At 40.7% G+C, this 26,520-nt stretch overlaps 7 protein-coding genes across 10 annotated transcripts; 6 read left to right on the plus strand and 1 right to left on the minus strand.

The window, feature by feature from the left end:
- The first annotated feature begins 1,926 nt into the window (after positions 1–1,926).
- LOC108091699 (major royal jelly protein 1) lies at positions 1,927–7,270 on the plus strand. 2 transcript variants are annotated; one of them, XM_017191031.2, is made up of 3 exons: positions 1,927–2,099; positions 5,489–6,312; positions 6,379–7,270. In XM_017191031.2, the coding sequence occupies exons 2-3, from the start codon at positions 5,501–5,503 to the stop codon at positions 7,160–7,162; spliced, it is 1,596 nt and encodes a 531-aa protein (XP_017046520.1). In that variant the 5' UTR covers positions 1,927–2,099; positions 5,489–5,500; the 3' UTR covers positions 7,163–7,270. The 2 variants fall into 2 exon arrangements, with proteins under 2 accessions (XP_017046520.1, XP_017046521.1); XM_017191032.2 differs by lacking the exon at positions 1,927–2,099 and having other exon boundaries at positions 5,430–6,312.
- Positions 7,271–9,824: 2,554 nt separating this feature from the next.
- LOC108091678 (protein yellow) lies at positions 9,825–11,951 on the plus strand. The gene is made up of 4 exons (XM_017191001.1): positions 9,825–9,867; positions 9,962–10,215; positions 10,467–11,638; positions 11,863–11,951. Coding segments are annotated over exons 1-3 (1,311 nt in total). The 5' UTR covers positions 9,825–9,865; the 3' UTR covers positions 11,522–11,638; positions 11,863–11,951.
- A 13-nt stretch (positions 11,952–11,964) lies between these two features.
- On the plus strand, positions 11,965–13,368 carry LOC108091679 (protein yellow). The gene is given in 4 exon segments (XM_017191002.2): positions 11,965–12,355; positions 12,425–12,745; positions 12,747–12,819; positions 12,878–13,368. Coding segments are annotated over 4 exon segments (1,266 nt in total). The 5' UTR covers positions 11,965–11,974.
- A 112-nt stretch (positions 13,369–13,480) lies between these two features.
- Positions 13,481–14,174, plus strand: LOC108091683 (dolichol-phosphate mannosyltransferase subunit 3). The gene is made up of 2 exons (XM_017191005.2): positions 13,481–13,726; positions 13,792–14,174. The coding sequence occupies exons 1-2, from the start codon at positions 13,577–13,579 to the stop codon at positions 13,924–13,926; spliced, it is 285 nt and encodes a 94-aa protein (XP_017046494.1). The 5' UTR covers positions 13,481–13,576; the 3' UTR covers positions 13,927–14,174.
- A 405-nt stretch (positions 14,175–14,579) lies between these two features.
- LOC108091680 (GILT-like protein 1) lies at positions 14,580–17,435 on the plus strand. Its single transcript, XM_017191003.2, has 4 exons — positions 14,580–14,824; positions 16,325–16,459; positions 16,536–16,895; positions 17,019–17,435. Exons 1-4 carry the CDS (start codon positions 14,753–14,755, stop codon positions 17,202–17,204), a joined length of 753 nt encoding a protein of 250 aa, XP_017046492.1. The 5' UTR covers positions 14,580–14,752; the 3' UTR covers positions 17,205–17,435.
- Positions 17,319–18,237, minus strand: LOC108091681 (cuticle protein 16.5-like). The gene has a single exon (XM_017191004.2). It carries the CDS (start codon positions 18,014–18,016, stop codon positions 17,726–17,728), a length of 291 nt encoding a protein of 96 aa, XP_017046493.1. The 5' UTR covers positions 18,017–18,237; the 3' UTR covers positions 17,319–17,725.
- Positions 18,238–19,702: 1,465 nt separating this feature from the next.
- Positions 19,703–25,315, plus strand: LOC108091712 (neuropeptide CCHamide-2). Of its 3 annotated transcripts, none has more exons than XM_017191051.2 (4): positions 19,703–19,807; positions 22,705–22,785; positions 24,503–24,750; positions 24,914–25,315. In XM_017191051.2, exons 2-4 carry the CDS (start codon positions 22,710–22,712, stop codon positions 24,998–25,000), a joined length of 411 nt encoding a protein of 136 aa, XP_017046540.1. In that variant the 5' UTR covers positions 19,703–19,807; positions 22,705–22,709; the 3' UTR covers positions 25,001–25,315. The 3 variants fall into 3 exon arrangements, with proteins under 3 accessions (XP_017046540.1, XP_017046542.1, XP_017046541.1); XM_017191053.2 differs by lacking the exon at positions 19,703–19,807 and adding an exon at positions 21,659–21,905; XM_017191052.2 differs by lacking the exon at positions 19,703–19,807 and adding an exon at positions 21,914–21,946.
- The last annotated feature ends 1,205 nt before the right edge of the window (positions 25,316–26,520 follow it).

A 26,520-nucleotide genomic window follows, 5' to 3' on the forward strand; every position in this document is an offset into this window, starting at 1 on the left:
TCCGCGGTGTGGTTACTTTCGAAACGGCCAAGCCAAACGGCTAATGAGCATCGGTCCAGGGCGTTGTTGTGAAAGGAAACGGCGATGCTTGTGATAGTTTTGATAGCCGCGAATCGCCGCGGGACAAACGGCGCAAGCCACCTACGTTTCCGCCCGGCTTACATGTCGTAACATGTCCGATTCGGATTACTCCAATTACGATTACTCGGTTATATCACCGGCCGACTGCTGGCCATATCGGCTGACATTGGCCGCAGCCTTGAACCGGCATGCTTAGAACCGGTACTACATAAGTGTCTATTTAAATCGTAACTTGGCATTAGCTTGGGTGCCCGTGTTCTCCGAAAATACCACAATTAAAAAGAGTAAGTGAGAGAAAAAAAAGTGAATGTCGTTCGAACACGGGCTTGGCCCAGGGCAACGAATTCGCACATGCTAATTTGGGTAATCATCGCCTGATAAAGCCCCAACCCCCAGCAATCCAGCATTTGAGCACTGAAGCACTCATCCACGCATTGGGTATTTCGAGCAAGTAAACAAATTCCATGTGTCACAATGCAATCGAATACCAAACCGAGGCAGTTAATGCTAACTTGGCTAATTCTGCCCGCAAACCAGTTTCGATACAGCGGCTGCAGTCACCTTTTTTGCATAACCCCTTTAAAGTGGGGCTTTTCACGTTTTTGGGTTAGCTCTCAGCCAACGAAAATCCGCGGCAGAGAACATTTTGGGTTTTTCAAACCCGAAATTCAAATTGCCCGTTGCACTTTCCATTTTCAATTGGGTGCAAACGGGTTGGTCCCTCAAAAGAGCCGGCTTCTCGGACCGTTGGGCTTTCACTCGCTCCGATATTGGTCAAATGTAAATGGGTTCCTGCATGCACGTTATGAAACTCGATTCCAGTGCAACAAAGTTGGACCGCTCCGATCGCAATCCAGTCTCTGTGCTAAGCCAAAGCACCTGTCCTGCATCGACAACTAGCCAAATGAAAGGGTAAAGACATCTGATTAATAACTAATAAAAATAGTCAACAGAAGGCGGAATAAAATATAAGTGTTGCAGCAAATCACATATCAGTTGAAGGGGCTTTGAAAATTTAAATACAGCTCAGCTGCACAACTTTGATTAAAATCCAGTCTCGTGTGCTAATTAAATGGAACAGACTTAAATTAAATATAAAAAAAAATAAGAAGGCGGAATATAAATCATTAATATGACGGGCCAATTACATATCAATTGTGGGGTTCGGAGATATAAATACTCCATGCACGATTTAATATTCTCAATTCAAATGAACAACATGGTTGGAAATCCAGTCTATACTAATTTCTGGGGAACTGCTTAAAGTTCGCACGTTCAACAGAAGGCGGAATATAAATCTCAAATTTGACTGGGCATTCCTAAAAATATGCATAAACAAATCTTCATTTAAGCTGAACAGGCCTTTCGAACTGGTTGTGGTATTTTAATTGCTCCCCGAGTACACTGAATTTATAACTGTCCGTTTACCTTAAATTCCGCATCATCGCACTGCGGTACAATGTACTCTCCATTGACAAAAAGAGCCGCTGATAAAAACACCGAAATGCGCCAAAATGAGTATATAAAATACCCATGAGTTATTTATTGGCACGGCGATAATGAACTTGCAAAGAGTGAAAACCCAATTGCCGCGTCAAGTAACAACCGAATTACAACAATTGGCCACGGAGCTACAAGCAGTCATAACCTGCCGACATAAATGCAAATGTGCGGAAGCTGGCACAACGGAGCGTATGAGCGATCTGTGCCACGAAGAAAAGCCACTCTGAATATCTGAATGTCCGTCGAGTCGAGTATAAGAGCTGCACAGGGAGGCTTGCAGCAGGAGCCGTCCGCGCTTGTTGTTAGCCAAACAACACACTCTTATAAAATTCGGTGCGCCTGGCAAACGGAACGCAGTCGCAAAACGGCAACCACAACGCTCAGACGTGTCGCGCGATCAGTTGAAAACGAAAATAAAAAAAAAGTGGAAAAAAAAACAGCAACTACAGCCAAAGATAAAATAAAGCAGCGACTTCTCAACAACCAGCTCCAGCTAGCTCAAAAGTGTATCAAAAGTAAGCTAATGCCAGATGAACAACAAATTGGCCTGGCCACAAACAAAAGACTTAGGCAACGAACTCGGCAATTGCTACCACGACGCGAAGTGCGGTTTCTAACGGTTAAAGTGCAAATTGCCATGCATTTAGTTAACTCGCTCGTCGAATGCAGCTCGCGAGGCGTTGCCAATGCCACTCTCACCGAAAAAATCTTAAATAACATTTGGAAGCCCATCGGTTTAATTGGCAAATCAAGGGTAGACGGTTGCACATTTCGAATTATTAGCCAAATGCGCCGATCGCGTGTGTCGGTGTGTTTTTTTCTGTGATTTTGGTGTGTGGCCAAAAGAAGCCGCTGTCGGAGAACGGAACTGTGTTAATTAACTTTTGTTGGCAAACGCATTTTTCTACGTTTTGGGCCCAATTAAAATCGATAGCCGCCGCAAAGTGCAGTCACTTAACGTGACTGTTGATTTAGACTGGATTTATTGCCGCATATTGGTACACATGTCCGCTGAATTTAAGGAAGCTGTGCTGGCGACCTTTTCCGCCGCCTGCAAAAATACGAAATTCACAAGCAGGTGTTAATCAACCTTCGGCGAACGTGCCTTCCGCTCGACGCTGCAGCAGATTTATGTTTTATGGGAACTCCCAAAGAAGCCGATTCAAATCAGATCAAGGAATAATAGTACAACTCAATTGAGTTTAAACATTTTGGGTCTCATGTCCATTGTGGAACGCGTGAGAACACGCGGAGCGACAAGGTGCAAAACATTGAGATTCAGATAAGGCAACACACGATCGAATGGCTCTATATGAGCCGCGTGGATTGTAGTACTAGTTAGTGAAACTAGGTCGAAGTTATTTTTCTTAATTGGCCCCCGGCGACCAACTGAGGAATCACACACTTCGTTGCATCACAACTGGCGGTGTGACTATGGCAAAGGGACCCTTTTTTAAATGGCCTGTCAACATCTGGACTACAGAAAAAACATTTATCTTGTTACCCCAATTGTCTCAAAAATGATTTAAGGTCGAAATGCCTTTGAAAAACAAAAGTAATTCAATGTTTTCTTTCATGGATGTGTAGATATCTTTTGTTTTTGTTTTATTTGCAAAAGCACAATATCTTGAAAAACAGGACAAACACTTTTTAAGTGATTAATCACAATATTTCTGCACAAATACATAAAGTGGATTTTTAAGCTCAAAGGAAATTCGTAATCTTTTATTTTTCCTTGTCTAACAACATGTATTATTACTGATAAAAAAAAAACTCCACACCCAAAACCAAAAACAAAATACTTTCAAAAGGTTACCCAGGCAAACATTTTATTAAAATACTATGTAGTACTTAATTATTTTCCCAAGAGGTTTATATCGTGCAGACAACTTGTTTTCAGCATACGCTTTCGAACAGTTTCGTGCTGAAATTTAATAGACAAATTAAACGAAAATTAAGCGGGTTTTCATTGGCCTGCCATAGCTCATCATTATAAGTGGCTATCAAGCGAAATGCTCACTCCAACCAAAAAACAACATAACAATAATAATAAAATGTATAAAAAGACAAGTAGCTTCGTGGTTTGCGGCTTACAACTCTTGGCTTGTAAAGTTATTGTAAACGGTTTGTTCCGCTTGCCGCCCAGTGACAAAAACCGATGTTTTCCCCTTCTCATTTCTTTTTCTTTTCGTTACTTTTTATAGTTTTGGGAAACTGCTCGAATTTCCGCTTGGTGTTGCACAATTGTTATGCAAAGTGCGCAAGTACGCAGAAATAAATCTCTCTCATGCGTGCGGCATCGAGATCAGCCTTGACTTTTAGTTTTTCTCATCAAACGTTTGTTGCTAGCTTGAAAATTACTGAAATTCAATTATCTTTAACTGCTTATCGCGGCACGCGCCAATGAAAGTTTCATGCCGCACGATGGCCATGTTTGTCTGCAATTTGCCAGATTCAAACGAGTCTGGGAGTTGACGACGGGCGTTAATAGTATGTGATTTGAGCGAAATCAGAGACAACTGCCCACAGCGAATTTGCCGAAAATATTCAGATGCCGACCGTTGAGTTTTGCTCTAACTAGTGAACATAAAATTAAAGTGTCAGTTCCTTATGTCTCTGCAGAGCCAAAGCTCACTTAGCAATTAAAAAACGCACAAGTTTCGCCTGTACACTGAAATCTAACAAGCTTTAACAACAATCCAAACCTTTTTATTAAAAGCACAGTCAATTCTGTTATTCTAGACATATTAAATAAACATGGGTTTCCTTATAATAAAACCACAATCATAATGGAGGGCTTGTGAACATAAAAACAATAAATAGTGTGAAATTTTTTCAAGTGCATCTTTTGCATCTTGGTATTGGGATCGTGACTGCGAGTGGGATACGACTGACGTGAGAAATTAAAGCACGCTGCAGATGCAAGCTTAGGTATCTGATGGATACGAACACCTCAATCACTCCACTCATGAAAAGCCTGGACTGACCCGGCTGCAATGCGAACTCATTTAAATACAATCGCCAAGCCCACTCCTGGTTCACCATTCTGCAATCAGAAATCTGCATACCGGAATTGGCACATTTATATGCAATCTGTATCTGTATCACCGTCAATATCTGTATCTGCATCTAGTTAGAAAGGGCTTTAATATGACAGCTGAGGCCATTACCTTACTGGCAGCAATTAAATTGATGGTATTGGCTGGGAATTCTAATAAATAGGTTAAGTCATTGTATGCAGATTTGAAATCGCAAATTAAAAATGCATCGTCTGCAATTGCTCAAAACGACTCACTAATCGTTTGGAGCTAATTCATTCAATATCACGTTTCAGGGCTCAGTACTTCACCGATTGATTATTTATTTAAAGCCTGTGGTTTTCTCAGTTTCTCAGTTTTCTACACTCAAAGAAAAGTTTCATTTTCCTTAATACATATACAACAAATAAAATCCGTGATAAATTTGTTAAATAAGGGGAGATTACAGTTAAACCCTAAGCTATAAAAAAAAACACAAAAACAAAAATCCGTTTGTAATCTATTTTTAAGTTTTTTAAATAGTATATTTGTATAACAAAATGTTGCACTGTGTTTTTACAATGGAAAACATATATTTAATAATAAGTTCAGTAAATGTAAATTTTTGAAACAAGGTTCTTAGAACATTTTACCATTTATAAAGTAATTATTTTCCACATTGTTTAAAACATTTTAATGATCAATAAATACAATAAGCAGCAATATTTATGCTGGGAAAATTTCCGATTCCGATTGCCTCCCATGACGATTGTCCGGAAATAGAAATGATAGATAAGCCGCATCCAAAGCTGAGATGCAGCAGTTTAAATTCAGGTCCAGCAGTGACTGCAACATCAAGTAATTCTTTCGATTTTACTATTTTCCAGCCTCATCTTGCCATGTTTCGCATCCTCCTTGGAGTGATTTGTGTGGTCCTTTGGTCGCCGGTTAGCCAGGCTCTAACTCCAGGACTGCAGGTGGCCAAGCAGTGGAAGCTCCTGCGCTACAACTTCGAGCCCCAAGCTCCGGTCACCGATCCCAACTTCTACAATCCGCAGAATGTCCTGATCACCGGAGTTGCGGTCACCGATGACCGGATCTTTGTGGCCACACCGAAGCTCTTTTCAGGAGTGTCCTCCACCGTGAGTTGGGTCTCAAAGTCACAGTTTGGCGACTCCCCAGTCCTGCAGGCCTATCCCGATTGGTCCTTCTCGAACACCGGACGCAGCGACTTCAACTGCAGCGATCTCATCTTGACTTCGGTTTACCGTCTGCGTTTGGACTCCTGCAATCGCATTTGGCTCCTGGACGCTGGAATTTCGCGCTCCCTGGAGGACTACGAAATCACCTGTCCACCAAAGGTCCTGGTTGTGGACTTGGCCACAGATCGTGTGGTGCGTAGGATCGATTTCCCTCCAGAAGTTCTTCGTGGAGAGTCCTTGTTCACCAACATGGTGATTGATGAGACGACTGCCAAGGGATGCGATGATGTGTTTGTTTACATCACGGACACCGTGGAGCCGGGAATAATTGTGTATGACAGTGGAAAGGATGTCACCTGGAGGGTTTCGCATCCCGCCATGTATCCTGATCCCGATTTTGCCCAGTCGGAGATTCTCAATGATCGCTTCGTATTGATGGACGGAGTGGTAGGCCTGACTTTCGATGAACGCACTGGTGTGGTTTACTTCCAGCCTCTGGCAACCGATAGGTGGGTACATAAGTAACTTATTTACTGGTAATAAGTGAACTTACTGGAGCTCATTGCCATTTTTAGAGTTTTCTCCGTGCACAAGAATGTCCTGCGAGCGGGTCCCTTGCCAGATGGCAAAATGCTGGATGTGAAACTGGTGGGCAAGAAGAGCTCCCAGGGGATTGGACTCTCCGTTTCGCCCTTCGATAGCAGCCTGATCTTCAGTCCCCTGAGTGAAACAGCCATCGCCTCGTGGAATCCAACCACCAATCAGCAATCCGTGCTGGCATTCGATCGCGATCAGTTGCAGTTTGTTGCGGATATAACCACAACAAGATCGGAACCAGGAGTGATCTATGCCATTGCCTCGAAGTTCCACCGTTTCTTCCTCAAGAACCTGAATCCCAATGAGTTTAACAACCGAATTGTGAGGCTGGAGCTGCCCGCTGGGAACTCGCTGTTGGGCCATCGGGTTGCCCTTCCTCCGGCACCCACTCACAACAGTTTGTTGAACTACGGGCTTTACAATACTCACGGTCAAACGTCGACGAATGCCCTGCAAACATACTTCACCAGTCCGGCGCTTACCACGCCCTTTACCACCAAAACGCCTTTTAAGTTCGAAACCGGAGGAGTTGTTAACTATGCAGCACGTAATCCCTTTACGGCTCTGAATCAGGGAGAAGCCTTTCCGCCCAGCAAGGCGACCAGGGACATCTATCAGCGATCCTATCTGGACACTCTGGTGGGCACCACTGCCCCGGCGGCCACCACTCGGATGGTTTCGGTGCCGCCCACCGCCTACAGCACTCAGCACCACAGCGGCTATTACTATCAGCGAGCCACGAGATCGTTGAAAGAGCAGTAAAAAACAACTCGCGCACACACTGCGTATACGCAATGCGTCCAGCAGCTGATGTAAATAATTAAATCACTATACATGTAAATTGATTAAACTAATTTAATGAAAAAGTTATGCGTGTGTTTTTGAAAAACCGGCTACTATTAAGCAGCTCACTCACTAAGATTGTTGCCACACTTTTGAAGTTTTTGCTTACTTTATTCACACTCTAAAATCATCACGTTTAACAAATTGCAGACAAATGGTTTTACATTAATACATGTAATAATTCATAGTCCCGGAAATCAAGGTATAAGCCTCATTGAAAAATTACATTAATTTTTCGCATTCAACTTCAAGCTTCCGTTAATATTTTTCATGGTTTCTCTTTTCTCGCAAGAAAGTTACAATACATGATTAAAACTGGCAATAAAGATAACTATTTATGACTTTCAAAGCAATTAATTAAACACTAATATCGGTGGCGACACATTAACTTGGATTATTTCTGCATTAATATGCCTTGAATGGCAGTGTCACAGATTAGTTGATTACCAAAGACATAAGCTATGTTTTCAGATTAGTTCGCTAACAATATCGAGCCATATCTGAAACAGGGTATTAGAGATTGTTTAATATTTGCAAGGTGACACTCTTTTTCCGGCTGTTTTTTTTTTTTTTTTGTCAACGCTTCGAAAGCTATAAATATTACTAAGTTTGGAAGATAAATATTTTAATTTTAGCACCTCTAAATGGGGTTTCTTAATATTTTGGCAAAGTGGAGTAAGGTTAAGCAAAATGTGCGAATAATATTTTTGTCGCAAAACCCAAATTGAGCGACCAGTTTCCGTCCATCACAAAGTATTCGCTTTTAAATGCCATTAATAATTTGCAACTTGAACCGGTCGATGGCAGGCGTCGGTGGGTTTTGATACTAATCTCCTACTCCAGGCAGTAATTGATGAGAAAACAAGAAACAAATTGTACAGGGGCGAGGTGGACAGTTTTGTATGTTATACCTGATTGCAATCATTGTATGCAGTCGAGCGTGTGGGATTGGTTAATTGATTAGGAATTTGATTTTAGGCGCAATCATTTGAATCACTTTCTAATATAAGTAAATATGATTTTTTTACCTGTCAACTCGGTGATCATTCAGAGCTGAGAAAAACGAACTGCTTTAATCCGTATACAAATATGAAATTGATAAATCACCATAAAGGTATGCCACTTAAAAAGATAAAGTGATAACAACAAACCGGATTTTGTTCAAGTTAGTTACTTATTGTTAAGCATTGGAAGCACCCTTCGCCAATAAAATTCAGATTTGCAAATATAAAAGAAAAGTGAGTGACGGGTTCGAACCCATAAACGTTTTATAACTTTGCGCCAATTTAAAACGAATGCTTCGGCCCCGTCCAAAATATTTATTTTAAACATTAACTAAATTGCCAATACAGATTGTATATTTCGTCACTGGATGTCCCAATGGACAAAACGCCTTTTGATTAATTAAACAAATTGAATAAAGTTACCGTCAAATGGGCAACCGCTGCACTCAAGTGCCACATTAATGAGGCGTGAAATGACAGTCTAACTAGTTTTTACCACACTTAATACGCTGATTTCTTCATTTTTCTGGTTTGCGGTATAATTCTTAGTGGCGTGCGCCTCCACCACTAAGTTTTGCATATTAAATGCGGCATGCCGAATGCGATCATAAGCCCATAAACACCCAGTGATTTTATTCATTAATGATTGACTGGACCGTTTAGCACATGTTGACATAATTCTGTCTGATAATGTCTTCAGAAAAATTACAATTTCAATAATAAAATTAACAACAAGTTTCACAGTCATCAACCAATTAACTTAATCTTATGCAGAGCTTAAACATGTTTCGGTGGACTCATCGTGTTTCCATGAATTGGGTTTTAGTTTTTACAACGTAAAAATAAAGAAAGAGAATGAAAATGTTGTGTGGGGTATACTTAAATCACAAAATACAATGTTTCGACCAAGTAAGATTAGTTGTTAAATAGATTTTAATTGGTTTATAATTGGATTCTTCCTCAGCAACAGCTTGCATAAAAAACGGTAGCCTAAATCTGCTAAAACCTATTAACACTAAACATATACTGGTTTATTCATGGGCATTTCAATTTTCCTATGCTTCGTTATTAAGACAACTGATAAGAGCTTTGACATAAATCAGTCCATGACTTAACTTGTCCATGGCGTGTTCAATGTCAATAATTTAAGTCCACACTTTAGTACTCTAGAGCTTGAACTCTACTAAGTTCTGCTTGAGGTTTCACCTAATAAATCATTTACGTTCCGCCAAGTTAGACAATTGTGTACTCTTTCAACAATTGTTTTACAAAAAGTCTTTTCAATTGATAAATATCATACAAATATCACTTTGTTTAACCAATAAATAAATTAATTAAAATACTTTTTCATCGTTTACAAACGTTAACACAAAAGGGAAACACCTTTAATCAGAGTATTGTATCCAAAGATGAGACTCTAGTGAAATGAGCGCAAATAAGCAACCGAAAATAAACAATATACATTTTAAAAACCAGTTGGAGCAAGTATGATATACCATCTTAAAATGGCTTTTGTTGGTATTGTTTCACATTTCATATGGTTTTGGCTTCTGGTGGTTTAGTATAATGGAAAGAGCCCCCGAGTAAGGATCACTCACTGTGCAAAAGAAACCTTAAAATGTAAGCCCCAGGCTACCAAAAACTGGTGACAATATACTGTGATTAAAACGTGTTTGTTCTGAATATTTAATCAAAGTAATATTACCCTTTCAAGGTTATTTCTTCCTCTTATTCTGTGGATAGCTTACACAAATGTTTGCCTGGCTCAGTATCATATCAATCGCCCCAGACAAAACTTTCCGGATACTTTCAAGTTTCCAACAGAGTACAAGGACATCCCAAGAGTTTTTGAGTGGAAGAATATTCAATATGGTTTCCCTAGTGAACAAGAACGGGAACAAGTGCTCCGAAATGGAAGATATAACCCGGATAGTCCCATTCCCATCGACATAGCTGTTTACTATCCGCGTAAGCATAAACATAATAATTAGGGGAGTCACAGAAAAAATATGTATTTTTAAGAAGATTTGATTAATGACATACATTTTTTACATATTTTATAAACCGGCTTACGTGGAATTTTTTGAATCTATATTTACATATGGTTTATATATTTTCATAAAAAGTTGTGTGTAAACATTTTACAATTTATTCATTTAGATTAAAACTTAACTTGTTTTGTTTCTGCTTTTAATTAAAACTATTGTTTATTTTTCCAGCTAATGGTGGTCCAGCTCGACACTTTGTGACTACACCTCGATTTGGTCAGGGAGTTCCCTATTCTCTAGCCTATGTAACCAATGTGCAGCGGGCAAATGGCAGTGAAATTCAGGCCTATCCCAGTTACCAGTGGCACAGTAGCCATGGAGCCAATTGCGATGGCCTGACCTCCGTTTATCGGGTCCACATCGATGGCTGTGGTCATATGTGGATCTTGGACAGTGGAGAGATTGAGTTTGTGCAGTACTGTGCCCCACAAGTGGTGGTCATCGATTTGGCCACCGATCAGTTGATTCATCGCTATCGCTTGCCCGAAACCTCGTACAAGGCGAAAGTGAGCAGATTCGTGAATATCCTAGTGGACGTAAGGGATCCTCCGCCGAGAGGACAGTGCAAGGATGTCTTTGCCTATCTGGCCGATCCCACCAGCAAGGCTATAGTGGTCTACGATGTGGTGGGCCAAAACTCATGGCGCATCGAGAACAAGTTCACATATCCGGATGCCAAATTCGGCACTCACACGGTGGCAGGAGAAAGTTTCGAGCTGCTGGATGGACCTTTGGCTTTGGCGGTTACTCCGTTGGAATTGGGAATCCGTCGTCATCTGATCTTTCACGCCCTCTCCAACGAACTGGAGCTGGCCATTCCCCTGGATATCCTTAATAACGCCACCAATTGGCAAAGGGGCCTCAGTGCTTCCCTCTCGGAATTTATCACCCTGGGCAAAAGAGGAGTTCAGTGTGCCTCGCATGCGATCAGCAGGCAGGGATTTCTGTTCTGCGGATTTCTAGAGCCCATCGGCATTTTTGCCTGGAACATACGAACGCCCTACAACCGGCAGAATGTCCAGCTATTGGCCCTTAATCCGGATACCCTGCAGTTTGTGAGTGGCCTGAAGATTGTCGAGAGGCCTTCAGACGGCCGGGAGGAGCTGTGGCTGCTGTCCGATCGACTGCAGAAGATATTTGCCGGAACCATCGACTACAGGGAAATCAATTATCGGGTACTCCGCTGCGGAGTGGACGACCTGTTGCAGGGGCGGGGCTGCTTTTAGGTCCCAAAACCCTTAAAATCTGAGAGGCTGGCTGTGTAAACACTCTTAAAATCGACATAAAAGATGCCCATAAATAAATCTTCGGACTATTCGAAAGTGTTTGCTTCGCCGCCACAGGTACACGACCTTTGTCTTTGATTTCGATGGTCAGTTGCACTGGTCAAAATGAATACAAAGTGATTTAAATGTTAAATTAAATTTATTTTGATAAAATTAATTTTACAAAGTATTGCAAAATTACATTTGAAGGTGTATTGCAAATTAAAACCAGAAAAATTGTTATCAGTCATAATTAAATTTAAAATTCAAACAAATTTTACTTTGAAAACCTTTCTTTCAAGTTTTTTTGAAAGTATATTTCTAGGTTCTATGGTTTCAGTGTACTTTCGGCCAAAGGCTAACACCTTTGCGCCTACCTGTGAATCTTCAGTCTTCGGCAACCGTTTGAACCGCATGGAACTGTCACTTTGCAGGTTCTCAGCTATTATGATAGCCATTCTCCTCGGGTTGTTCTGTGCAGTTCAGGGCCAGAAGTTGGCTCTCAAGGACCTGCACACGCTCCACCAGTGGACAAACCTTAGTTTGGGAGATGATCTGTCCAAGGGGAACCGCTTCCTGCCGGTGGATGTGGACATTGAGTACGGCGATGAGGGCAGGCATCGCACCTTCCTCACAATTCCGCGACTTGGGATGGCCACACCCTTCACACTGGCCACCGTGGTTGCAAGTGACAACGAGGTGGTGGAGAATCCCCGCTTGGAGGCGTATCCAAACGGGGAGTGGCATGTTCCTCCCAACAATTGCTCCGGTATCACCTCCGCCATTAGGACTTATGTGAGTACCATTAAACATTTGGTTTAAGCGATTAAAATTTAAAACTCTTATCTGTATGGTTTCCCATAGATTGATGAATGCTGGCGACTCTGGGTGGTGGACTCGGGTCAGGTCAACTCCATACAGCTGTGTCCGCCACAAATCCTGACCTTTGACCTGGTCAAGGATGAACTGATCCAACGACACTCCATTCCGCCGGACGCCTACACACCAAGTGTATCCATCTTTACGGCTTTGGTGGTGGATCTGGCGGAGAGTGGAACCCCAAATCGGTGTGTGGGTGGCATTGCCTATATAGCCGATGCCTGGGGATATGGCCTGATCGTCTTTGATTCCCTGTCTGGCCGATCCTGGCGCATAGAGCACGAGTCCATGAAGCCCTTGAAATTGGGGGAGAATGGGCCGCTCCAGTAACTCTCAAGCGGGAATATTCACAGTGAGCCTTAGTCCCAGTGAAGTGGAAGGTAGTTTATTTAAAAAGATATTAAAAACCCAGTTAATTATATTGATTTTTAATTACAGAACGCTTTTTGTACTTTCACACGCTGAATGCCTTCAATGAGGTAAAGGTTTCCCTAACTCTGATCAACAATGAAACGCTTTGGAGAACCTCGAATGCCAGCGAAGTCGGGGAGCACTTTCACGTACTGGGAACCCGGGGAATCCAATGCGAATCGGAGGTGATGGACCAGTCCGGGAATCTCTTCTGCAGCCTCATCAGCTTGGGGGCCATAATTAGGTGGCAGGAGAGCTCCAATTACACGGCGGACGATCTGCGAGTGGTGGCCTACAATCCGCACAAGATCAAGTTCGTCACGGGCCTCAAGATCAACCGGAATTCCAAAGGAGAGGAGGAGCTATGGGCCTTGAGCAGCCAGCCGAAACTTTTCGTGGGCGTTGACTTGCCGGCGAACGAGGTCAAGTTCCAAATAATTGGCTGCCGAACGGCTGACCTACTTGCCAATACGCCATGTACAGTGGGGGCCACAGAAGCCACGCCTCCTAACGTTTAAATTAATCTTAGTTTTAACGAGTTTTAAACTGCACTTATCGATAACTCGCATTTGAACTGCTTACTCTGCAAAGCTGACTGCTGTGGAACGAAGTTTGTGGTTTCTTATCGGTCTCTGAACGGTCACTCTAAATCTTGTTGCTCTGTTTACGTGTAGAAAAGTGCGATTTTTTTGGATTTAGTTTAGATTCCTTTAAAATTAATTAAATATGACAAACTTACAACGCTGGCTGTTTTATGCATCTCTTTTTGCGGTTCCCTACCTAGCAATTGTTTTGGGAACAGTGCAAACGCAATTTACGACCAAGTATTTCCTGCACATTCAACTTCTGCCGCTCTTACTTCTCGTGATTTTCGGCGTAAGTTCTTAGAAACATTGCTGCTGATTTACGTATTATCAATTGGCTATCTTTCTTATCCTTAGGTATATTCCGTCTGGACTGTTCTGTATAGAACACTCACTTTCAACGATTGTCCCGAAGCCGCCAAGGAACTTCAAGATGAAATTCTGGAGGCGCGCAAGGATTTGATAGCCAAGGGATTTCGGTTTCGCGAATAAGAAGCAGAAATTTCGGCCTCCAAGGACTTGTGCATGTTTATCTGTAATTCCATTATTTATAAAAATCACGCAAATGTACCTGTGACCACTTTTTGTGTGGGAGGACTACTTGTAAGGGTTCATTTCCCCAGGTGGGAAAAGTTGGAAAGCAAAAACCTGCCTAGGTTTTGTATTTAAACATAAGAAAGGTCAAAGGAATGAGAGAAAAATAATAAAGGAATCGCTTTCAATGGCGAATCGGACGACTATATTATAAAGCTGTCACAGGAATATATAAATAACAACGGGAATTAAGAAGAAATGGTTTTTGGGAATTTTAATAAAAGATCGGACTATCATATCATATAGCTGCCCCAAAAATGAGAACTTAATATAATAATCAAAAAACAAGTTAGTTTTTTCCGATATGGAAACTTCAACAAAAGTCAGAAAAATATGTTAGAAAAGGGTACCAACAATTCGGGGTTGCGGATAGGTTGAAGATGTCTACTCATATGCACTTCTCATTTCTCTCAATACTAAGCTCAAATCGAAACTTCATCTCCGACTGGAATTCCACTTGATCGAGACTCTGGAATATTAGTGTGTATATAACGAAGCCCAGCCCAAAGTATGCAGACGGATCCGGCTCTTCTCTGCCACCACTATTTCAGTCTGGAAATCGGCTTCGGGCAGGGCTCCCAACGTCAAGCTCTCCGTAACAAACAACAGTTCGCGCTTAGCCACCAAACCGCTCACAACACGACCGCCGCTCGTAACGTGTTCAGAAATACATATATATAAAAAGAAACAATTCCAAAGGCCCAGAACAACAAGAAGCCAGAAAATGAGTCACAAAGTCGCTGCGGTGTGCCTCCTGATGAGCTGCCTTATTGCCTCTGCCTTCAGTGCTGCAAAGGTGAGTTTCCGGCTGGGGGGAAAAATACCTGCAATCGGATAGCGACAAAAATCAGTAGGCAAAAACTAAAATTATTACACAACAGCTAAGCGTGTCAGGGGCAACCAAAAGCATTTACCATCTAGGTGAAGACGTGATTAAGTTGAAAAACTTAGTAGCTTTGGAGAAAACAAACCCATAGAAGAGCTGCACCCTTTTCGTGGCAGCAACAAGTGGCATTTCAAGAGTTTAACGAACTGCTGCGGGTCGGAAAATGCCGCTGTGGAAAAGCATAGAGCATAATTGACATTATAAATTAGTCAAAGAGCGCCCTGTTGCTCTGTTGTTATTTTCATTTGGGTTAAAACCGGTTCTGAGACCAGTTTCGATTTTTTCTCATAGAGGGAACCGGTGTGCCGGCAACCCAACTGCAACTCCGTTCTACACACAGAACAAAACGAGTATTTTTAATTCTACAAATACACCTCATTAAATATTTATATATTTTTTTTAGGTACTGTATTTAACATTCTGTACAAGATCGTTTTTTATTTTTTTGAGTGTACAAATGTATGATTCCCCTGTGTATATATGTATTTACTGAGCTCTGCTGGTTCTGTTGTTGTTTAGATCGAGAAGAATGGCGGGTTCTTTCAGCAATGTGTCAGCCGCATTTATATAACTTCAACTCCAGCACAAAACAATTTGCATTTGTGTGTGTATTCCAGTACATATTTGTTACTTTTTTATTTCCCATGAGCTTTTTGGTTGGCTTTGCTTAATCATTTGCGCACTGGTCACGAGCTGGGGAAAACAATTAGATAAAATTTTTTTTTTTTTTTTCTGCTGTGATCCCCTTATTTTTGTTTAGACTCATCTGAACATTGCTTTTATTCTGGGTAAAATAATCAACTGAAATTACATTAAACGAAGTCATTTGTTCAAACACCCACAAATCAAATGTTGATCAGAGACAGTCATATAAATAAGTAATTATTGCCGGTCACGAACATGCAATCACATACTTAAATTTTATTTTAAAACCTCATACTTCGAATTACCCCGGTTTTATTCTTTACCCTATATTACTTACTTTTATATTCCTGCCGGTTCAAGTTCAACAGTATATGGGCTAGTTGATTGGAGCATGTGGCAGTTGTCCCCAATTGATAAACAAAGAGAAACAATATTTGGATCCAGCCCATTCAGCCGAATGTGATTTGCTTCCTCAGTTTGGCTGCACTCTCGAAAAATGCAAATGACAAAATGCACCCTAAATGGGATTTGAAAAGACGGCAACCAATTCGTGCACGGAAAAAAAGTAGAACTTTAAATGTTATAAAATTCATAATAAATAGATTATATATTTAAAACTCGGAAACATTTTTATATTTTTTTTACAAAGAAGAAAGAAAGTTATCCTATTTTGTATATGTTTTATATAATCAATACTGTTAGTTAAATTACTCAGAATGGACCCATAAATATTGATGTAATTTTCAATGATTTACCTTGTTTTAGGTGCCCATTTCCATCTACTACGAGTCCCTGTGTCCGGACAGTGCCAAGTTCATCACGGAGCAGGTCTACCCGGCCATTAAGGGAGAGCTGCGCGATGTGGTGGAGCTCACCTTCGTGCCGTTCGGAAAGTCTCAGGTGAGTGGCCCCGACCTCCTCTTTCGGCAGGACAATGGCTCATTTGCATGGCTCCTGTTCCTCGCTCCTTCCGCAGTTCTTCACCCAGGGCTCCGAGGTGACGTTCACCTGCCACCACGGTCCAAATGAGTGCTATGGCAACAAGGTGCACGCCTGTGCCATCGAGCACATCCAGGCCAACTCCTACCAGGTGGAATTCACCCGCGAGTCGCTCACCATCGACTTCATCAACTGCCTGATGAAGGCGGGCAAGAATTTCCCGGACAACGTCTATCCCGGCCAGCGATGTGCCACGGAGAACCACATCAACAACTGGGAGAATATCAAGACCTGTGCCAACACCACCGAGGGCAGCGTCCTCCTCAAAAAGGCCGGCGAAGCCACCCAGCGGCTCAAGGAGCCACTGACCAGTGTGCCAACCATTCTGTTCAATGAGGTCAGTAAATTTAGTTAGTAAATTTAGTTGGGAAATTATACATTTTATATTAGAATTAAAAGTGCTGATCTTTTATTTTGTTTTGTTAGCTAATGATTTAAATATTTCCTATATTTTTGTTAGCAATTTGACAAGAACGTTAATGAGCGCGCCCAGGTGAACTTCGTTGGCACCATCTGCAAATACGTATCCGCCCCGCAGCCCCGCATCTGCAACCAGCACAACGGAGCCACCACTGCGTCTTTGGCCAGCGTAAGCGCGATCCTTAGCTCCCTGCTGGGTCTTTGGTTTATCCGCTCCTTCTACTAAGCTAAGCTGCCAACTGTCTCTGAACTTTCCACAAAAACTCTTTCAACTCAGCTCAGAACTCTGGCAATCGGGAATCTCATCACTTAACGCATTGTTTTACTCTTGATTTTTTTGTTGGTTTCTTTTAGGCCAATTGAAAGGCAAGCCGTCCAATTATCCAGCTAGAATATGTGTATCAGAGATCTAAATGTAACAGTTCAATAAAGTTATATATAAACATGAAACATATAATTATTTGAACCAATTCAGATTATTTTCTTTGGAGTATTGTTATATGGGAGCTAATTAAACTATTTGTTTTTGCAAAATATTAAATGCTGCAGGTGAATATCATTATTATTGCCACTGTATCGTGTTTTCAACTTTCGCCAAAAAGTATGTTAGCAAAAGTTAGAAACTCATTCGGATATAAGACTAGTTATTATTAGTAATTAGAGTCTGTTTTATTTGTGTTTAGTTTTTAATGTGGTTTATTGCATCGCATGGTCGGGTCAATACATTTATGTGCAGGCGGATCCTTTTTACTTCTTCTTCAGGAAGGAGCTAACGACAGCTGGAGCAGCGTATGTGGTGATGGGAGCAGCAAAAGCGGGAGCAGCGGCATAAGTGGTCACCGGAGCGGTGTAAACTGGAGATTTGTACAGCGAGGCGGAGTAGGTGGAGTAGCCAGGAGCGGAGTAGGTGGTCACAGGAGCGGTATAGGCCAAAGGAGCAGCAGCGGCATAAGTGGCAGCATAAGTTGCCACCGGAGATGCGATGAAACCAGCTTGAGTGGCAGCAATGCAGAGAGCCAAGCAAATGAGGAACTTCATGTTGATTTGGTTGTTTGCGTTTGTTGGTTTGTCAGTAACTGATGCTGTTACCAAAACTTTTTTGACATTTTATAGGCCAATTGTCGCCACTTTGGCAAACGGGTTTTCGATCACAAACATCATAATTAGAACACAATTGCGACCGCAAAAAGATTTAAGGTGCTTGATGTTTGCAAAATGCGGAAGCCACGGTTTTGTTGTTACCAACCAGCGGTGTGTCAAATGGATTATTATTTTTTTCATTTTTTGCTGAGCATATAACTTTCAATCTGCTTAGTAATCTGCTTGGTAAAAATTTAAATATTTCTAGGCTAAGGTACATAATCAATTAAAACCGATTTCTATTGTAAATGCATAATTTGATTGGTGTGTACGTTCAAAAAAAGTTTTTAATCTTTAGATTTCCTTATACCACTTAGACTTTTGTTGATATATATTTGTTTTAATTCAAAGCTGATAAAGATTTGCATTATTCAGATGATCATCGGTCAATTTCTATGGCAAAATCATCAATTGTGGGGGATTCTGCTGCTTGTTTGATGTCAAATATTTTGATCGGCGTGTGCTGAGCACCGTCAGCTGCTTATCGGCTAATTTGTTTTTGGTGCAAAGCGATAAGCTGCGGGGGAGATAGGCGGTGTAGCTGTAGGTATATTCACTGTAGCAACAGGCTGAACAGTAGCTGAATCGCATTCAACTGGACAGATTACACCAGATGGACATGAAATCGAAGGTGGAGGTGGCAATTGTTGTAAACAAGTCGTTAGCGAATCAATTTGCTGGTGCTGTTGACATGCAAGCGGGATTGATGATCGGGGGAAAAATTAAAATTCCCAACTAATCTTTGAATGCTGATACTTAAAAATTGTACATCAAATAAATTCCAAGAAATGGGAACTCCTAATACGCCGGAGCAAAAAGGGAATTAAATACTTATAAAGTTATAACTCCGGAGACAGTACATTGTTTAATATTCATGTTTAATAAATAAACAATTAGTTACTGAAGCATGTCGTAGTCATTCTATTTCCCAACTTTACAAGGTTTTAACTATGTAATTAAATTGAAATATTGATTCATAGAGAAAAATTCAATATTGAAATGCAAGAATGGCTCAAAGAGAATGCGCAAGTTCTTCGCTTGGGGACTTGGTCAAATGGATTTGGGCCTAATTAAGTTCGAAACTGATTTCGGGTGGGCATGAGCCAGGGGTTAAAAGGGTGTTGGTGGGCAGATTGCACTGGGTCCAAGTGCCGATTTTGGCAACTACGTCAGCAGCCACTTGTGACTGCCAATGATGGCCATTCATTCATATCCGCTGGCCGCGGCGATGTTGAGCAAATAAATCTGAGCGCGCTGCTAATTTGACGTTCCCCGAGGCGGCCCTATTGCCCCATTTGCCCCGTTTTTATTGCCAGCCTTTTGCACCCACGCATAATTTGAATTTTCGAGCGACCAAAAATATCGCTGCATACTTCTGGGCCAAAGGCTTCGTGCACCGCTCGGCATTTTGCTCGCTCCTGATTGGCCGACTGGCGCCAGCCCACGCACACACACTCGCACGCTCACGCACACCGTTAGCTCGTCACCCACACAGGCACGCCGCCAGGAGCTGGTGTTGCAGCTATAAAGCTGGCCGACTTCCCTTTGGCGGCACCAAAAGAACTCCGGCTTGCAGTCGAACAGCAGCAGCGGCAGCATCAGCGAAACCATCCGGCAAGGACGAGGACGACGACCAGGACGAAAGACAAGGACATTTGCTTTGGACAGCAGCCCACCAGTCGAGTGCAAGTACGTAGACCAGAGTGATTAAGCCTGTGATATACCCAAAGTATTAAATAAGCGCCAAATACCAGTAGTTGGTAGTTAAGAGTTAAAATTGTGACTTATACAACCAAAATAGTGATAAGTTTCAGTTCAGTGTTTAATGCAAAACAAATTTAAAAAAATTAAATACCAAATAATTTTTTTAATAACAAAGGAAATTTTCTCCATTCCGAAAAAAAACCTCTTTAAAGTTAACATATAAAGTAAACCATTCATAGTCCTATCAGATTATGCCAGGTATCCTTAGTGTCCTTCCAAATCTCGTTTACATTTGTTGACTTTAATTGCCAGCCGCTTGTCTTGGTCAATTAATTTCCCAATGCCCTAAGGAGCGTTTAAGTTTCTGGCCGTTTTCGTTTATTTGTCTAATCTAATTGAATCAAATTAGATTAGGAGCCATAATTACGGGCACTCAGTCCCAGTGGTTGGACCGACTTCCTTATCCGCTTTGATTTATTTTTAATAACTCCGCTAAAACGCTGCCGGCTAGACGCCTTCTATGCAAAACGGAAGCTCCGTTTTCTCAAACAAAGTTGAAGATATTAAAATTCAGGAGAGCAGCTGTATAAATCATGCATTATCCCAAGCGCAGATAAAAAGATTCAGACAACTTGTTGCTGTTCAAAAGCAGAATTTCGCAACAACTTTAATTCGATTCCAGCTTTTCCCTTTTTCCCTTGGACAGCATTTCCGATTTAAGCTGTGATTGGAGTTAAAAAATATGTTCCTAGGTCTCCATAAAGTTGGATTTAAAACACATTGCTAAAATATTTTTAGTAGATAACTTACCAACTTCATCCTCCAGTTGACCCTCCTTCATGTATACTCTACTCTTGCCAACTTTTTTCAACTTTTAACTCTGCTAAACAGCGGAAAACCACACAAACTCCTAACCCGACCCAATTCTGCGTTTAACTTAATTTTCCTGGCTTCTCGTTCCACTTGAGTTGCCTAGTTAATCTGTTGCCGATTGTTTTGAATAGCTTTATCGCGGCGAGAACAATCTGATCTGATCCGATTGGAAATGATTTGTGCCAAAGGCACGCTTTCATTGGATGACCTGGTTTGCAGCTGTTTGTGTTGTCTTTTTGTGGATTATCAGCCTGCGATTAGAGAATTTCACACGGAAACTGATCGGCTGCTCGTGAACTTTGCATTCGGTATTTCACTAAACAAAAATCTACCCAATTCCTAAAATAAAATTAGTTGAATGGGAGTTGGAATTCTGAAATAGAAAATTTAGAAAAATCCTAATCTTCAAAGTAAATTTTGAACGAATATGAAAGTTTGCTGCAAGACATTATTATCTATTTCTTAAATGTAATGGAACATATTTTCAAAGTGTATAAAATAGTAGTGAGAACACTTGCACCTGTGGAAAGTTTTCGAAAGCCTCGGAACGAGCATTAGTGACAGTGTCAGCAAGAGTTGTGGCAGCAATAGCTCATTAAGGCATTATTATCACAACTAAATAGCTGGGAAAATTGATAAGCCCAAGGGTCGAGTGTTGGCACGGCCCTGCGCCTTGGTAAACAATTATAATATATTTTTTCGTGTAATGAGAACACTGTTATTGTTTTCGCACTGCGTGGGTGCTTTTGTTGTGTTGATTTTTACTGGTCCGCCAGTAGCGCTCTACATATTAATTTTCACTTATCGGCTGGCCATAAATTTAGCCCGACCAGTGACTGAAAATAGTCCAGAGATCGGAGGGGTAAATTGGAAAATTGTGGGAGTGTGAGCGCGTGACACGGATCGAGCGGAGATTATGGAGGAGATCGCCGATGCGGCTTATAGATCGGGCAAGCTTATAGATCGGCCTCAGTCGCTGGCGGTAGCTTGAAAATGTGAAATCGCGCTCAGGGATTCGGCTGGTGGAATTGCCATATCAAACTGCAATTGGCAAAAACATCCGCCCAATCATATCTGTGATTATATAGTAGCCACCTATAGAAAAAAATTGTTTTAAATTAGTGCTGATAATCCCTGTTACAAGCCAAAAACAAAGAAAACTGCCGTATAAATTGCACAAAGCCCACATCAGCTAATCAGTCTGGTTGAGGTGAGTTATTCAAACTGCAGTTGAAGGCGACACGCGACCAGGTTTGGCTTTTAATAATATTATAAATAACGCTTATGATTGATGTGTGTTTATTACCATCATCAGCTGTTACTTTTTATCTATAAATAAAGAGAAATTCATAATTTTAATTAACCTCAATTTTAAAAATAGAATTTATAAGATCTATATTTAGAGTTATTAAAGTTAATTATAAATTACAATTCTTGTCTATTTTGTCAATTTGATGCACTTTTCTAAATTACTAAGTGGAACCAAATAGCATACTTAATTAAGAACACATGGCGTATGATTGATGGAATGAAGAGGCAACAGCTGTTGCCAAATTTTAATCGGTTTTACTTCGTTCTCAAGCTTACGCACAAAGCGAAATGTGTTGAGAAAATCATACAGGTCTCAGGCAATTAAATGGCTTATCTTTTATCTATGAATATTCCTGGGAAAGATATACGCAAAAGATGATGAACACTTAAGAAATTCAGGGCACGTAATAAACAAATGTTTGTGGAAATGCCACCTTTTACCCTAAGGTCACACATATCCACACAACCGGGCTAATTGTCTGCGTGTTTCAGTGGGCGTTACATAAATCATAGTTCAAAAGTTTTTGTGGCCCAGGATTAGTTCCCCAAATGCATGTGGACTTTCCGATTCGATTTGACTCGTTCGGCGCGCTGTGCTCGGATTTCCTAATTAGTGTAGCGCCCTCCGGGTTAAGCCCACGATGTCAATGCCAGACTTCAACAGGTGCTCATCCTTTGAATCCGCTTCTTTCTTACAGGTAACATGAAATCCTCCATTTCTTTGCTGCTGGTCGTCATCTGCACCGTGGTCCTGGCCGCGCAACAGAGTCAAGCGAAAAGTGAGTAGCAAATCTGAACTAAGCCCTCTTTAAAATTTACTAGGTATTAGAATCACAACTTAATAAATCAAAATAAAAATCATTGATCAAAATCAATCGTTTACAATACAGAAAATTCTAATTAAATAATTTTAACACTTTACGTGCTGCTCTTTATAAATTTTTAAGTTACAGCCAAGACTTTTACTATGGTTTTATTTGCTGCCCTTTAAAAACAATGTGTGCGCCCTCTCTTTCTTTAAAGCAGACCCTTGGCAAATATTCAGGTAAACTTGCTATGAAATATTCATTAAATTGAAGCTCGAAAAACAAAGCCATAAATGGGTGTCACACTCGATATCGGCGTACTCGCCCAACGAGGCAGCATCAATTGTTGCAGTTTAATGCAACGAAAACAAAACGGGGCGTCTTTGTTTTTCCAGCTGCGGAAACGTTAAATGGCAACAACAAGGGCGTCCAAATGGAGGGGGTTGTGCAAATGGGGTGAGTGGGAGCCATTCCCATTTCCCTTGCAAGTTGCAACTATCTCAGAAAGTCGAGACATGTGAGGCAACCTTTTCCTTGGAATTATTAATAGCAAATGTCAACTGGCCAAAGGAGTACTGACTTTCAGTCTCCCATTTACATCAAAACGCTTATATTTTCCCATTTGCTCTATTACCCAAAGTTTGTGATTTGATTGCCTTTGAAACGGCATTTAAGATGTTGGCAAGCTAACTTATTTAGAGCTCCCAAGCGATTACATGGACAACATGGAAAAGCTGTTAAATAAAGAGGCCAGAGATACTCTGTAAAAGTAAATGATTTAATGGCTTAAAAACTCTATAAGCTTTCTGAAAACTGCGTTTTGATTCTGATAAAGAAACTAAAGTTTCTTTCAAGTTTCAACAGTACAACTCATAATTTCATTAAATTATAAACTGTTCCTCATTGTCTTTAAGACATTTACTTCTAAAAAATAACAAAAAATCTAAACAATTATTCTTGGGAACAAAAAATTCGATATTGCTTATGTTAAAAACCAAGGCCTTTGAGATTACAGAAACTCATCAGCTTAGGAAAGTTATCCCGACCCCCCACCTATATTTAAATCCTGCGTATGTCAAGGACAACTCCCAAGTGTGCAACAGGAAAATTTATGTTTGACTGTGTGGGCGGAAATTCAAAAACAGCAGAAAGTCAAAAGTTTGTTCACACACAGCCGGAGGAGCAAACAAAACGAAATTGAACCGTCATGGGTCAAATGGTTATCGCCGGATGTCTCTCTTGAGCTTTGGCGAGCGATTAAAGATTTTGGCAGTAACGAAATCCACAGGAGCAGTCTATCTTCTAGTAATGGGGACGATATTCCGGCTTGTGCGTTGCGAAGTCCACACGCATCGGCACAAGTTTAAGTGGAAAGAGGCCCCAAATATCGATTACTTCAATTTCATGTTTGCCAATTTAATCATTTTTGGGCTGGCTATGCTTACAATAAAATCAAATCTTTTTTATCTTATTGAAAATTGTTAAATCGTTTTAAAGCCAATAAAATCGCTACTATTGACACTGATTAGGTCTATTAACTTTTTTTAATGAGTATCTAATATAATTAATATTTGAGAAACGTAAGAATTCAAAAATTGAGGCATCACGTACAATTTTAAATTCGAGCTGTTTAAAGCTTCTTATTTAAGTCATCACTGCTTGAGTAAATCATGAATCGACTTTTTTGCAGAGGGGTGCCAGGCCTACGGCCATGTGTGTTACGGCGGTCATGGCAAGCGCTCCCTGAGCGCCGGATCCGGGTCCGGAACAGGCGTGGGAATGGGCGAGACAGCCTCCGGAGCTCAGGAGCAGGACTACGTTCGGCCAAGTGGACTGCTGCCCATGATGGCGCCAAATGAACAGGTTGCGGTGGCGCCCGAGGCCGACTTTAATGACTATCCCGCCCGTCAGGTGCTCTACAAAATCATGAGATCATGGGTGAGCACCTTGCATTCTTCATTTGCCAACGTCCTTATTAAATATTTACATCATTTTACTTACAAGATTAAGGCAAAAGTTAAATTTATAAATTGAAAAAATACATATTATATTTTTTGGTTTTTATACCAACTTACAAGTACCTTCTTTATTTCCTTTAAAGTTCAACCGACCCCGACGACCGGCCAATCGTATGGGTGAACTGGATTATCCTTTGGCCAACTCCGGTGAACTTAATGCACTAAACTAAGGCGGGAAGCGCATCAACATTCACATTTCCACAACCCACACCAACAAAAATCAACAAGAATATTCGTCAAGAACGAGAGCAACAACAACATCAGCAGCAGCAACAACATATGAATTACTTATGAATGTTAATTACTTTCGCAACTTGTATAAAATGTTTGATAAATGTCTACATATACCGCGCAATCAATTTTCATGCTAATTGCATAACCATCCAACAGAAAAAAAAACAACTGAAATTTTTAGGGGCTGGTAAGGATTTCAGTGACAAAAAAAGGAAGCACACGACGAAGAATAAATTAAAGAAAACGGCAAAGTCAGCGTGTTTCAATTTTTATAATAAAATACATATCTTTTTATTTATATTGATTTACGAGGAAAGCGAAAGACTATATGTAGTTGTAATTATACTTTAAATAAAATATTAGTTCGAAAAAAAAAGTAAAAAGTCCTATTCATTGCGCACCGGAAAACTTTGTAAACTGTGTATGTATGTTAAATGTTATAGGTGCATATATGTATATTGTTATGACAGCACAATGTCAACTAATTGTTCACAATAGTTTTATTTATGGCGAGAAGCTTGGTTAAATAAACAACATAATGTGCTACAAATGCAATAAAAATGTCTGATTGGCTATAGGCTATGATATTTTCGATTCTGGCCAAAGAAATATATTATTGCATGGGACCATCATTGTAATTTACTTGACCAATGAAGTACATTTTAATGTTTTATAAATCTAAATGTTATAGTGCTATCAAAGTTCTTTTTATTACAGATAGCGAAAAGTTAGTCCCGGAACAAAAACGAGTACCCTTAACAAAAACGAGCATCTTAATACATGTTTTATATAAATTTTGAAGTAACATTTTTTTTGTTAAGACTGTGGGCGTGTCGAGCCGCTGCCTTATCTTGAAAGATGTGGCACTTTTATACATAACTCGAACCATAAAGTGAAATCAAATAGCTCAAGGAGAGTTTGGATCCAAAAGAGAATTTGATTTCAGATTGCCAGTTCGACCGCATTCAACTGTTGCTATATAATCGCAGCTCAGAAAACAGAGACGACACTTTGAGCGGATCACTTGAGGGACATACTACTCCGAAATTGAAATCAGAAAAATATTTTCAACCATTGTTGTTTGCAATGAAGGTAGGTGAGGGCATAAAAATTAAAATGGCTAATTAATTCCATTTTTCGGCAGATCGTTATGTTTGTTTTGGTTTGTGTGCTGATCAGCCACTCTTTTAACTTGGTTTCGGCCAGGCGAACTAAATGTGAAGAGTACGGTGGAACCGTTTTGATGCAGAGGTGCAATCCCAACAAACAAAGTATTGGCAATTCAAATATAGCCTCCAGTGCTCAATGCAGGAATATCTGCATAAATCAAAGAAGAGCGAGAGATGGTACTTGTTTAGTTACATCTTGTTGTTGTTTTGGCGACGACTAATACAACATTTTCTTGTACCCTGTCATTATAAGAAATAAAAAAAAAAAAAAATTACATTCTTTTACT

The sequence above is a fragment of the Drosophila ficusphila genome, unplaced genomic scaffold (genome assembly GCF_018152265.1).
Source record: "Drosophila ficusphila isolate 14025-0441.05 unplaced genomic scaffold, ASM1815226v1 contig_791, whole genome shotgun sequence".
Classification (NCBI taxonomy): Eukaryota; Metazoa; Arthropoda; class Insecta; order Diptera; family Drosophilidae; genus Drosophila; species Drosophila ficusphila.

Excerpts from the sequence above, each read along its gene's own strand:
- LOC108091699 (XM_017191031.2), top strand. The coding sequence starts at position 5,501 with ATGTTTCGCATCCTCCTTGGAGTGATTTGTGTGGTCCTTTGGTCGCCG. Across the intron at positions 6,313-6,378 it reads CAGCCTCTGGCAACCGATAG|AGTTTTCTCCGTGCACAAGA; the intron begins GTGGGTACATAA and ends TGCCATTTTTAG.
- LOC108091678 (XM_017191001.1), top strand. Across the intron at positions 10,216-10,466 it reads CATAGCTGTTTACTATCCGC|CTAATGGTGGTCCAGCTCGA; the intron begins GTAAGCATAAAC and ends TTATTTTTCCAG.
- LOC108091683 (XM_017191005.2), top strand. The coding sequence starts at position 13,577 with ATGACAAACTTACAACGCTGGCTGTTTTATGCATCTCTTTTTGCGGTT. Across the intron at positions 13,727-13,791 it reads TACTTCTCGTGATTTTCGGC|GTATATTCCGTCTGGACTGT; the intron begins GTAAGTTCTTAG and ends TCTTATCCTTAG.
- LOC108091680 (XM_017191003.2), top strand. The coding sequence starts at position 14,753 with ATGAGTCACAAAGTCGCTGCGGTGTGCCTCCTGATGAGCTGCCTTATT. Across the intron at positions 14,825-16,324 it reads CTGCCTTCAGTGCTGCAAAG|GTGCCCATTTCCATCTACTA; the intron begins GTGAGTTTCCGG and ends ACCTTGTTTTAG. Across the intron at positions 16,460-16,535 it reads TGCCGTTCGGAAAGTCTCAG|TTCTTCACCCAGGGCTCCGA; the intron begins GTGAGTGGCCCC and ends CTCCTTCCGCAG.
- LOC108091681 (XM_017191004.2), bottom strand. The coding sequence starts at position 18,016 with ATGAAGTTCCTCATTTGCTTGGCTCTCTGCATTGCTGCCACTCAAGCT.
- LOC108091712 (XM_017191051.2), top strand. The coding sequence starts at position 22,710 with ATGAAATCCTCCATTTCTTTGCTGCTGGTCGTCATCTGCACCGTGGTC. Across the intron at positions 22,786-24,502 it reads GCAACAGAGTCAAGCGAAAA|AGGGGTGCCAGGCCTACGGC; the intron begins GTGAGTAGCAAA and ends ACTTTTTTGCAG. Across the intron at positions 24,751-24,913 it reads ACAAAATCATGAGATCATGG|TTCAACCGACCCCGACGACC; the intron begins GTGAGCACCTTG and ends TTTCCTTTAAAG.